This window comes from Quercus suber, unplaced genomic scaffold (assembly GCF_002906115.3).
Source record: "Quercus suber isolate HL8 unplaced genomic scaffold, Cork oak 2.0 scaffold_1109, whole genome shotgun sequence".
Lineage (NCBI taxonomy): Eukaryota > Viridiplantae > Streptophyta > Magnoliopsida > Fagales > Fagaceae > Quercus > Quercus suber.
The window spans coordinates 40,174-53,842 of NW_027070514.1; the positions used below are offsets into that span (position 1 = coordinate 40,174).

At 31.6% G+C, this 13,669-nt stretch overlaps 1 protein-coding gene across 1 annotated transcript; it reads right to left on the reverse strand.

The window, feature by feature from the left end:
* Positions 1–12,821: 12,821 nt before the first annotated feature.
* On the reverse strand, positions 12,822–13,274 carry LOC111991534 (14 kDa proline-rich protein DC2.15). Its single transcript, XM_024023313.2, has one exon. The coding sequence runs from the start codon at positions 13,257–13,259 to the stop codon at positions 12,837–12,839; it is 423 nt and encodes a 140-aa protein (XP_023879081.2). The 5' UTR covers positions 13,260–13,274; the 3' UTR covers positions 12,822–12,836.
* Between the last annotated feature and the right edge of the window lie 395 nt (positions 13,275–13,669).

Genomic DNA, 13,669 nt, shown 5'->3' on the forward strand with positions numbered 1-13,669 from the left:
GCTTTCATACTCATTAGTGGGCTCTTGCACCTATTTATGAGTTTCTTTTTCTGCTCATGGTCTTCTGCCTATTCTAGGCCTATTGGTCTTCTGCTATGCTTTGTTGTTCTTTGATAGTGGACATGGTCTGGGACCCCTAGGTGAGGACGTCCTTGGCCTATTGGGTAAAACCATGTCCTCTAACAAGAACCTAAAAGAGTTCATTAGGCAGAGGTTTAGCTTAATTTGGCCATTATAACTCAAAAACGTGTTTGGCGTTAGCTACAAATAGAAAATGTCTTTCTGGAAAGTGAAAGGAGTAGGTGGGATATTCAATGCAATGGGTGAGAGTTTTGATTGATAAGGACAACTGAAAGGAAGTTGTGGGGGGGATGCCATGCACATGGAAGAACTGAGTTTTCCATTTTTCATGCATTCCTGGCAAATACATTAACTAAAGGAAAACTTCAGGTTCCTCTTTTCACCGGAAATTACTCCCCTACTGACCAAACCACTTTTCCCTTACTACCAATTCAAGATCCCATGGGCTTAGACCATGGGATACAAATATAATACCTTGTTTGCTGGATATTTAATGACTTTTGTTGGGAATCTAAACATACACCTTGGCTTTCCATGTGTCAACCAAGGTCCTCTTCTTAAGACTTTAAAAGGATACATCAAGGTCCTAGGGCCTTGATGTTGACTCTTCTTGGTTTGACATTTTCCCATAAATGGTATAGATTCCTCCTAGCAATAGGTAAGCTTGGAAAGCCTCTGACCATACTCCCCTTTGCTGCATGTCCTCTGCCTTACCGAGATCCCTTGTTTCCTTCGTCAAGTACTGAACTTGAGGACATCACTTGTCCCTTTCACTTCTCTCTACCTCTTGATTTTGACAAGACATCTAATGAATCTTTTATTCTTTTCCTTCTTTCAAGGATACATGTGAGTGACTTTTTCTATCTTCTAGGTTGCCTACGTCATTCTTAGAATCTTCTAGGCTCTCTATGTCCTCAGTATCTTCTAGACTGTCCACATCCTTCTCAGGATCTTCAGGCTTTCTCTCAAAGGACTCGCTTCCTAGAGGATGGAGATCCCATTTGTGGCCTAAGTCTGGGTCCTCTTCTTTTTTTTCTTTTTTTCTTTCTCTGTCCTTCTTTATGGGCCTTTGGGCCCTCATGGTCCTTCTTAACTTCATGAACTGGGCCTTTTTTTATTAAGGCCCATGGTCTTTCCTTGCTTTTCATGGAATGGGCTTCCTTGTCACATTTTGGTCCTCAACACATGGCTAACTCCCTTTCTCCCTTTCTTAAAATTTTATGGCATTTGGAATTTGAAGCAAACTCAGGCCTTGATCTCACCAGTATTGGGCTTTTGAGGTATATATAATGCCTTCTTTTGTTCATAAAAAGAAATGCTATTGTGGTGCCCAAATTCGGTGGTTCTACCTATAGGGAGGGAGAATTTGGGCTCCTAATTTATTTGTTGGTGGGTTTCCTTGCACTCCTATTAGGTATAAATTCAAACGATGTCTTGACAACCCAACCCTCTCCTCTGTCCCTCTCTTTCTTCTTCTCTCGTAATTTTTCACCCCTTTCTATTTTTCCCAACCCCTTTTCCGTTCATCATCCCTTCCCTTTTACAGTCTCCCCTTAGTGGGGATCCAAATAATTACATTTGCATCAATTCCCACATAATCCCACTTCTACCCAAAATCCAAGTAAATTGGTCCCTTCTGAGGATTCTCTTGAAACTTGACACCGAATAGTGCTCGACAGCGGATTTTTCCAATGCACTAACTATGCTCAGGGGACCGACTTGAGTCTTGATTGTCCCCCCTTCGACCATCCCTGGCCCACTTGTTGGTAAAGGGCCTAGCCCGGCCCAACTACGGTAGGCCACCTTTGAGTGCTGATCCTATGCCCTTGTACTTTTGCCATTGGGCTGGGCCTACCCTAACAATGCTAAGTCAGTATTGGTCACCGACCCTAGGTCCCTACAGTTATTTATAAGAGAGATTCCTTATACAAGGTGTAATTAAGGAGATATTATTTGATTCAATTCTAAATTCTTTTACTATTATATGCCGTACAAGGTGTAAAAAGTGATTATTAATTAGGTTCCCCCATTTCATGTACAATGTTACGTAACAATAGCTTTTTTTTAACAGATTTAAAGTTTTACTATTTTTTAGGTCCCAATGTTTAGGAGAAATATGATTAGATTAGATATTGTTGAGTCTATATTTTATTAATTTTTTCCTACTTTTTAGTATTTAAAATTTGTGTTAGTTCTTATTACGTAGCTCTTAAATGATTGGAGGGAGATGTCTAAATAAGCAACAAAATTCAATAAAGTCATCAACTTTTTAGTCCAAAAATTAGAATACTTTTACGCTCTATTTGTTTAGAAGGAAAACCTTATATCATGATAGTTTTTCATATTTTCTAATTTTTGATAGCATTAAAATGTGCTATAATACTATTATATATATATATATATATATATTTGATAATTTAAGAGTTATAATAGGAGGGGATTGAATTATGAATGATTCTATTAGAAACACTAGGAAGTATCTACCAATTGAATTATAAGACTCTTGGTTATGTACTGTTTTATATTGATCATGTAGTTAGTTTACACAATATACATGTTATACATGTTTTGAATTATACAAGAAATGTTAGTGATTTTTTTTCAAATACCAAACACTAGAAAACATTTTTAACTCATTTTCAAGGTCAATACCAAACACAGGAAAATGATATGATTTTTTTGAAAATTACCAATTTTCTTTAAAAAAAAACGTTTATAATGAAACAAATGGAGCATTGTATTCATATGTTGTTTGAGGTCGGACTCCCTCAAAGTTGTCTATTATCAAATTTGAATAGATTGGTTCTGTTCCCTCAAAGCATTGATAAAAATTTTGTAATTAATATTATAACGTACGATATCTAGCTCACAATATATGAATTTGTACGTAAAAGTTATCTACAAGACTACAAGTCAATTAGAAACTGATAAACAATAAAGGACAAACACATATATATAGAACCAAAATGATTTTGCCACCTGACAAACAGATATTGCGCTCAAGGACACTTGCTTTTGTAATTGCGCTCAAGGACACTTGCTTTTGTAACTCAAACAATCAGGGAACCTTCATTAATATCTCCATAAAAAAATTGGCTGGAAAAGCTAGATCCGTTTGATGCAATTTGAATTGTGTTGGTACTTTTTTGCCCATCAATAAAAGTTAGTAGCAATCTACCATTTAAGATTTGTTATAAAAATATTTTGAAAATATTATGGATATACCGATATAGCATTTCTCAGAGTATTTGCCACAGCATGATGGTATTATGGGTTCCTATATATAATTTGTATGGATATAGCGTTTTAGAAGAAAAGAATGTAAGCAAAATAATGCAACTGCGGCCCATGCATGCACTCTTAGTTTCTTACAGTCAATTCAAACAAATGATAGCTAGGTATATAACTGAGAAAGGCAACCTCTCTCAGCTCTGGCCTGCTTCAACGCTTCCTCAATATTCAGTGTCTAAGTAAGCGTTTGGATGTCAATGATTGGAAGAATATAGAAATACAGTTGATATTATGATGATGGTTAAACACTTGTTTTTGGGAATGACACCATATACTGTAATTGTTAAAATTATAGTAATATTTCTTAATGAAGAAAGGGTTTTCTTTTGGTGTTATTATTATTATTATAGGCCTCGTACTTATATATAAAGCTTCCCTTTGTTGCACTTCTAGAAGTTTTTCTTTTGGCAAATTAAATAATTCCCTAAGTTGATTTGTGGGTGGTTTCAAATTACTCAGCCAATCTCAATTTGTTTGGTCCATTGTAGAAAATCAAATTTTGTAAGGAAACATCATTTAATGTATTGTCTTTTACATAAAAATGTACAAATTTTCTAATCTACTTTTTTAATTTAAACTTTTTTTTTTTGGGTGGAGAAAACTTTAATTTAAACTTTAGTAAAAGAAAGCAACTAGATTTTTAAATAAAGTAAGGGGTATCGTATGGCAGGAAATTTATTTATTAACTTTTTAAAGCAAACTTCATTTTGAGCATCTCAAAGCAGAATAAAAGGCTTAAAAAATTGATTGGGACAAGTGAATTAGGGGTGTCAATGTTTGACCCAACCCACGAACACGACACAAACTCAACACGGGTTTTTTCAGGTTAGGGTTGAGCCTTAATGGGTTTGGGTCATAAACGAATCGACCCGAAAGTGACATGATAAGAAACGTGTCATAAGCGGGTCAACCCGCGTAACCCGCAATAGACACGTTTGACATGCTAATTTATTTGTGTTAACCCGAAATGACTAGCTTAACACAACCCGTTTAACTCGTATAACAAATAAATATTTATTTTATTTTACATTTGTCAAATACCTTTTATATCCAACATATATTTTAAATTTAAAAAGAAAAGTGAGTAATTACAAAAATTTACAAGGGATATAATTGAAAATTGAAACTTTACAGACCCTAGAACTACTAATACTTTTTTTTTTTTGGCATAGAACTTGCACAAATGAAATTGGATGAGCTTGTGGAAGATGTTATGAATTTGGATATCAACAAAGAATCTATGGATGATAATCGTGGTCATAGTTAGGATTAGTCTACTGTTTGCTCAAATTCTTTCAATTTGAACTATGTTATTTTATTTTTGTTAAACTTTTTTATTTTGAATTTGGGTTGAAGTGTATGCACTTCTTTTGGAGTGTAAAGAACTTATTTTCTAGATGAATGTTATATTTTTGTTGAACTATATTATTTTGAATGTGGGTTGAAAACTTGAAGTGTATGCACTACTTTTTGGGATGTAAAAAAAATTATTTCTAGATGAATGTCATATTTAATATTATGCAAGTTGAAATGGGTTGTGTTACATGCATGTCAACCCAACACGACTCGTTTATTAAGCATGTCAAATGGGTTGGGTCAAGTCAACTCGCCTTATTAACAGGTCGAGTTAGGGTTGAAGGATCATGACACGATTATTAAATGGGTCGGGTTAGAGTTGAGCAATTTAGTTGAATACCCTACCTCGACACGACACGAACCCGACACGCTAACTCGAATTGACACCCCTAAAGTGAATACATCATAAACTTTTTGAAAATTTCAATTTAAACACTAACATTATGTCAAATTTTCTCTTCAGAAAGTTATTGTTAACTAAAGTACTAAAAAAGTGGTGTTTATTTAAAAAATAAACTAACCAAAAGGATAAAGTTAAATTTTATTTATCCGTTAGATTTTTTACAATTATTTTGTGAACTTTTGAAATAGATTCTAGTTGAATACAATTATTTTGTGAACTTTTGAAATAGATTCTAGTTTGTTCAACTGATAAAATCTGTTGATTTCAAATAAGATATCTGGGGTTCAATTAATTGAAATAGTTTTAAAAGTTTGTGATTAAATTGAAACCTTTTTTTAATTTATTCCACATCAAATAAAATAAGAAGTTGTGAAATTTATCCTCTTAATTTTTACTTTCCCCTCAGCTGTCCTAAAATACACTCTTATCTTAGCGTTAAGATGCTTTTCAATAAGTGAATATGATCGTTGGCTGAAATAAGTGAGAGACATTTTTTAAGAAACAGAAAATGTGCCGAACAAAAATTGTGATAACGTAAAATTGTGTTCTAAAAACTAATTTTAAATTCAGTTGTCCTGATACCTGTTTTCAAGAATGAAAACAAGAAATGAGAACTTGGAGAACCAAACACAGCCTAATCTCTACATCAACGTTAGCCCATTCTGCCATTCATGCTCCTTTCAAGCTTAAATCTATGGAAAGCGCTTGGTCTGTATAATCTAGTAAAATGTCCTAGATTCCTATCTCATAAGCGAGGACATTCTAGCATTTTACCCCCTTTTATTTTTTTAATCGGCAAAATGCCCCTGTTTCGAAACTATATAGGTGCGTGCCCCTGTTTCAATACTCGATGAAATCGAGTTACTTAAAGTACTCGATTGGTTTAAAATCGAGTTATGCTTGATCAAACTTAAAAAAAAAAAAAAAAAAAAAAAAAAAAAAAAAAATCTATCGAAGTTATAAGATCAAAAATCATTNTAGTTTGTTCAACTGATAAAATCTGTTGATTTCAAATAAGATATCTGGGGTTCAATTAATTGAAATAGTTTTAAAAGTTTGTGATTAAATTGAAACCTTTTTTTAATTTATTCCACATCAAATAAAATAAGAAGTTGTGAAATTTATCCTCTTAATTTTTACTTTCCCCTCAGCTGTCCTAAAATACACTCTTATCTTAGCGTTAAGATGCTTTTCAATAAGTGAATATGATCGTTGGCTGAAATAAGTGAGAGACATTTTTTAAGAAACAGAAAATGTGCCGAACAAAAATTGTGATAACGTAAAATTGTGTTCTAAAAACTAATTTTAAATTCAGTTGTCCTGATACCTGTTTTCAAGAATGAAAACAAGAAATGAGAACTTGGAGAACCAAACACAGCCTAATCTCTACATCAACGTTAGCCCATTCTGCCATTCATGCTCCTTTCAAGCTTAAATCTATGGAAAGCGCTTGGTCTGTATAATCTAGTAAAATGTCCTAGATTCCTATCTCATAAGCGAGGACATTCTAGCATTTTACCCCCTTTTATTTTTTTAATCGGCAAAATGCCCCTGTTTCGAAACTATATAGGTGCGTGCCCCTGTTTCAATACTCGATGAAATCGAGTTACTTAAAGTACTCGATTGGTTTAAAATCGAGTTATGCTTGATCAAACTTAAAAAAAAAAAAAAAAAAAAAAAAAAAAAAAAAATTTGCATGAAACTCAAGTAAATGGAAATCGAGTTCCAAAACGCCACTATAGGGCCTAAAAACGTCACTATAGGGCTTAAAAGGCATACTGGGGCAAAAAATTAGAGCGCATTAGTTTAATTCTTTAATAGGTTTTTAATACGTTAGTATAAATATAAGATTAGAATTCAAATTAAAATCTTTATATTTGGCTAAATTGTCATTTTCATCCATAGAATTTATTCTTTTATCTTTTTAGTCTTTAATATTCATGCTTAAAGTTTTCCTACTAAAATTGAACAAAAAGGTATTAAGAAACTAAAATAACAATTTGCCAAAATTTAAAGAGTGTACTTCAAGCTAAATATAAGAGCAGTCGAATTTGCATTGGAGATTGGCATCACCTCTGCTGTATTTGAAGGGGATTCGGACACCATCTCAAAGGAACTCAACAACTCAGAACAATCTTTAGCACTTCACGGGCGCCTGATTGAAGATGTTAAACTGTTAGCTTCTTTTTTCAATTGTATTAGTTTTGTTCATGTACGACGAAAAGGCAATGGGATTGCTCATGCATTGGCTAGGTGGCAGGGGCGGCTCTACTCTATATTCAGGGGGTTCAAATGAACCCCCTAACTTCAATATATATATATATATATAATATTATTTTTTTGTTAGTTTAATACTTTAATTTATTTTTAAAAATATTTTTGCACCGTGACTTAAATTTTGCACACACTTATTACAAGTATTTCCAACTCTAAGAGTAAAGTGTAAGTGTTTGTAAATTGTAAGTATCACTCATTTTTATAAATTTATATTATGTGTGTAAGTGTATCTATTATTAATTGTATGTATTACTTTTTTGTTATAATGTTATTTGTGTGAATTATGATGTGTATGAAAGTTTGTATATACAATATAAATATAATATAAATTTATACTCCCTCCGTTCCATTTTTTTTGTCCTCTATTCCATTTTGAGATGTCTCAAAATATTGTCATGTTTCTAAAAATAAAAGTCATTAATTTACTAATGTTCCTATTATACCCCTATTAATTTACTAATTCAATTTTTTAATAAATTTTTTTAAGGGTAGTTTTGAAAATTTATACATTTTTAAAAGGTAGACAAGACAATAAATGATGTTCCCTTAAAAAGTTTGACTTTTCAAACAGGACAAAAAAATTGGGACGGAGGGAGTATAATTTAATAATTAGGAAATAGAGATGGCTTGTTACATGTGTATGTATTGTTATCATGTTATAATAACTTTTTGTTATAAAGTTAGTAAAATTTAGAAAAAAAAAATTGTGAAGTTAGTGATTATCCAAGCATTTGATTGGTTAGGTAGACACATAGTGTATAAGTTTATGTATGAATAAGTGTGGTTATGCGTGTCAATAATTAATACAAAGTTAATGAGTTTAGTTTAGTCATTTAGTTTAAATTTTTTTTTTATAACAATCCAATTAAAGAAAGTTTTTATGGGAAAAAAAAGCAATTAATATTTTGACAACTTTTTTCATTTCTTATAAAAGTGATGTCAAAACTTTCTTAAAATAGATTCTTAACCAATGCCCCAACGGCACTTGTTAACATTTCCCTTTTTATAAAAACAATATCAAATAGATAATAACAACGGCATAAAAATAAAAATTTTAGATAAATTTAACAAAATAAAATGGTCATAGGCTCATAGCTACCTACATTAGTAATAGATACTCATAATGAACTATCATATAACAATTTAAAATTTGAAAATTTGTAGAAGAAAATTGTATAACTTTATGTATTAATTTTTTTTGTCGATAACTCGATATATTCAAATTTTTTTTATTAAAATTTTTTAATGACCCCCCTAAACAAAATCCCTAAAGTCGCCACTGCTAGGTGGGCTATTAACTCGCCCTCTTTAACTGTTTGAATGGAAGATGTACCACCAGAAATTTCAAGTATTGTTCATCCTGATTTAGCCTCTTTTATCCAATAAAATGATTAGCTTGTTTCTCTTTTTTTTTTTTTTTTTTTTAAAAAAAACCTAAATATAATTAAATTGGGTCAACTGATATTCACTAAAGGGGGAAATCGCATTGTAGATAAGAGCATTTTGAAACTTTTATTTATTTATTTATTTTTTAGAAGAAGAGCATATTGAAGCTAAATGTGTTATTTGTATGTATAGCATGATTGTGTAGCAATTTAAAAGTCTTAAGGATTAATACATACCATAGCTCAAGTTTGAGCCCCGCGAAGATGCCCAGTCGAGTCATGTAAATCCTTTTGCAGCGGCGATGCCTCACATTTTTTCAAACAATTGGAGACACACATTGGACTGGTTTTAGAAAACATACAGGCGAGCTGACATTTTAAGTGCATAAGAAGCCAGCCAGCACTTCCGTCGCTGAAAGCAAAACTAGAACCGTAAGCAATAGCCCAACCCTTCTAATGGCAGTTCCTTCCATGGCTAACTCTCTTTCTTCCTTTCTTGAAATTTGAGGGTATTGGAATTTGAAGCAAACTCGGGACTTGTTCTCACTAGCACTGGACGTTTGAAGTATATATAGTGGGCCAAAATGGGCATTTGCCCATTTCGCACAAAACAAGTAGCAAAATGCCCATATTCTGAAACTATTTAGCCATATGCCCCTGTTTTAAACTCAATTTTCTAAAAAACAACTTTCAATGAAAAACTCAATTTTTAGAAAATCGAGTTATAAAAAACTTAAAAAAAAAAAAAATTACACGGAACTTGAGTTCCTTGTAACATTTTGCAAGTAACTTGATTTTCATTAAATCTAGTCTTTCATTGAAACTCGATTTTTTAAAAATCGAGTTTCAAAACAGGGATATTTTGCTACTTGTTTTGGGAGAAAGGGGTAAATGCCCATTTTGGCCATATATAGTATATTTTTTTTGTTCGTAAAAGAAATCTTATTTATAGGAATCGCCTTATACAAAGTGTAAGGAGATATTATTTGGTTCAATTCTAGATTCCTTTACCATTCTGAGGCAAAATGTGTGAGAAGAGATATTATTTGGTTCAATTCTAGATTCCTTTACTATTATGAGGCAATATGTGTAAGAAGAGATTATTAATTAGGTTCTTCCAATTCATGTACGATGTTACACGTAACAATAGCTATTTTTTGCAGATCATGTAAAGTTCTACATTTTAGGTCCTAATTCTTAGGAGGAATATGATTAGATTAGAAGATTTTTACAAAAAAATTCATTTTACCACTTCAAAAGCTATTTTATCATTTATACCATACCATTTTATAATACATTTAACATCCCAACTTATATTTTAGTAAGAAAATTTCAAGAATGAACGTGAATATTAAGGACTAAAATGATAAAAGAATAAATTTTATATTTATATTTATTCTTAATTACTAAAACTTACTCAAATGCATTGAAACATTCGTTATGTTTTTTAGTTTATTTTCGTGATATTAATCTAACATATGTTTCTATTTCATATGCAGAAAAAGTGGGAGACTTCGCTGAGTTTTGGTCAAAGATCTACAGAAAGTCAAATTATATATGTTCGTCGTTATTGTGTTTTTTTTTCCTTCCCAGAAAAGAACTGTATCTTTTCTACCTTGAATTACTTAATAACCCTCCGCTCCCTTTCCAGTAAAAATTGTTTGTGATGAATGTACTTTGAGTGAGTTATTTGAATTATGTCATGTACCCTTTGAATTGTATTGTAAAATCTTAGAATTGAATAAAACATTTGTATCAAATAAGTATCGGAGTATTCAACTAAAAAAATGGACATATATAATGTCTGACTTGCCATCATCAAGTTTGAAAGTTAGGGAACTGTATTTATTTCTGCTAAAATATCGTGGTATTCAAATCTATATGTTTTAATGCCAAAGTAAATAAATAAATAAACACAAAAAAAAAAAATTGCCAAAGATTGTTTTTTATGTATTGCTTTTATTTAAATAGTAATGATCTTTTCTTGCTATATTTCCAAATATAATTTTTAGCATAATTTGGTTTATTGTTGCACAATTTCCTAAATGATACTAATAGTGAAAATACTTTCCATCCAAATGAAGGTTAGAATGATGATAAAATAATTGGACTTTACAAAAAAGGAATAACTCTAATAATAATATTTTCCATAGTGAAAGTCAAATTGTTGTTTAAAAAAGTTTTTATTTCGATCCAAATTATACCAAGGATCTTATTTATTATTAGAAAATATGTTTCCAAACTAAGCCCTAGTGCTGATGTCAACAAAAATGGTAAAATTTATTTTTCTCATTCAATGAGAATTGGGTCAAGATGTACACAAGGAAAAAAAAAAAAATGTAAAAGTTTGTTGCCTAATCAAGAAATCACGACCATTAAGCCTATATGACAAAAAATAAATTATTGAATTTAATTTTTCACATTAATGTCAATCACTAAATTAGAAAAATAATTTCAAACAAACATTGCCTAAACACATACATACATTAACTTGATAAAAAAAAAGACATTAATATTTATCATCATAAAAAGTGGAGATCCTTCCAACATGGTTGTTTAAAAATAATAATAAAACCATGATAACTTTTAAATGGTAAGTCTGAGAAATAGAGTAAGTAATTTTTTCGGGTTGAGTACAAAAAATCTGTCCAACTTGTCAAAAAAAAAAAAAAAAAAACTTGTCCAACCCAAGACCCGACTTGAAACCTGATAAAACCGACCCAAATTTTCAAGTTGGGTCGAGTTTCAGCTAGGCAAACCCAATTTCTATTGGGTTGGGTTGGGGGTCACAGTGAACCCGACTCGAGCCGACCCAATACCACTCCTACTTGTGGGTGCGGGGGGCAAAGTGCCACCTGATAGAATCTCATGGTCTCTCACATTAGTTTTTTGCTTTCTTATATAAAAAAATGATCAATAATTAATATGTGCATTTAATCCTAGAACACATTCAATGAACTAATATTATACATAATTAGATTGACATAAATATAATTTTGTTGAGGTGGAAGACTAAATGAAGAATGTTTCACTTGGCAGAACCTCATAATTAATGTAGCAAAGTGCCACATTATAGATTCTCATGGTCTCCCACATTTGATTTTTGCTTCCTTATATATATATATATATATATATATAAAAGATCAATAATTTATATGTGCATTTAATCTAGGAACACATATAATGAATTAATATCATACATAATTAAATTGACATAAATGTAATTTTTGTTGAGGTGGAAGCCTAAATGAAAAATGTGGACAGAACCTCACACTCTCTCCCATGAAGAATGTTGTTTGTTTTATATATGTTTACTTTAGGAGAATTGTCAAATAAAAAATTAATTCAATCATTGCCAATTCCATTGAAATCTATTTATACAGATGCATATAATTCACATCTAACTGAAAAGATGAAAAATGCTAATGCTTTATCCCTTGTTGATTTATTTGGTTCAGTGGAGGAGTTTATGGAGGTCTTGGTAGATGAGTCATGAGAGAGAAAGAAAGAGAGATAGAAGAAGAAGAAGAAAACGGCGGGGGTGAGTGTTAATTGACTTTTTGTTTATTTTTAGAAGAGAATTTAATGACTTAATGATATTAGATATGACATGTCACTAGTGTTTTTTTAACCATTAGATCTAATGAAAATTAATGGTTTAAAAAAGGTGTAACTTTATAAGAGTTATACCAGGTGTAACTTGAACCCATCTATATATATATATATATATATATATACATTGATTTGAAAAAAAAGATCATTTTTTTAATGTTTTTATATATATATATATATATATATATATGTATTTATTAAAAATTTTTGGAGAATAGTGCAAAAAATGCCAGATGGAAGGCGCTAGAAAAAAAAAATACACGTTTTATGATTTCCCAAAGAATAGCCGGTTGAGAAGACCTTCCAACAAACTAATTGACAACCAAAATGAAATTCATATTAGCTCAAACCGGACCCCATCAACAAAGGATGTAGTGAAAATAATTAGATAACATGAAACTTGGCAGAAAAATGAGAGATTTAGCTTAGCATTATTTGGCACATTGGAAGCCTTTTGGTACATTCTTTCCACAATAATTCAATAGCAAGCTTAATGAAAGGGGAACATTAAGATTGATGCCTAGAACATTGGCCTTGATAGCAGTGCAAAGACAAACAGCTGCCTCAAGATCAACAAGACCATGGATGAGGCTGCAGCAAGGGGACTTTGGCGGGGTTCCCACAACAAGGTGCACCAAGTCATTCAACAAGTTAGCACACACCCCTAGCTTAAGGGTGTCCTTGGGGCAAGTGGATGGGTTATTAGTAGGAAGGTTGGGTTGTGAGTGTCGTGGAGTGTGTTTTGGAGTCTTCAATGGTGGTGGACAAGTGACATTAGTTGAAGTGACCATTGTGAAAAAGAGAAGGTTGAGAGAGAGTAGAAAAGCCATGGTTGCAATAGCATTGGAAGCCATTTTTAGACACACTTGCCAAGGTTAAATGTTTGTAATTAAGGATGGGTTTGGATTGGTGAAGGCATGGTGAAATGGGTTAGGGTTTATATAGGTGGAGATTGTGGTTTCTTTAGAGTTTAAAGAATAAAATGATTGATGAGACCCTCGTGGGCACAATGGCTTGGATCAAAAAAATAATGCAACAAAATGTCATTTGATAGGTAATTAATATGTGCATTTAATCCAGGAACACATTCAATGAACTAATATTATACATAATTAAATTGACATAAATGTAATTTTGTTGAGATAAATGTACTTGACATCAATGTAATTAAATTGACATAAATTGACTAATATATATATATATATATTTTGGTTTCATTTATCTATACAAATTCCAAAACCAAATAACAATAAATGAAACCAAA

Bases quoted from the DNA above. Each gene is read 5' to 3' on its own strand.
- LOC111991534 (XM_024023313.2), bottom strand. From the start codon at position 13,259: ATGGCTTCCAATGCTATTGCAACCATGGCTTTTCTACTCTCTCTCAAC.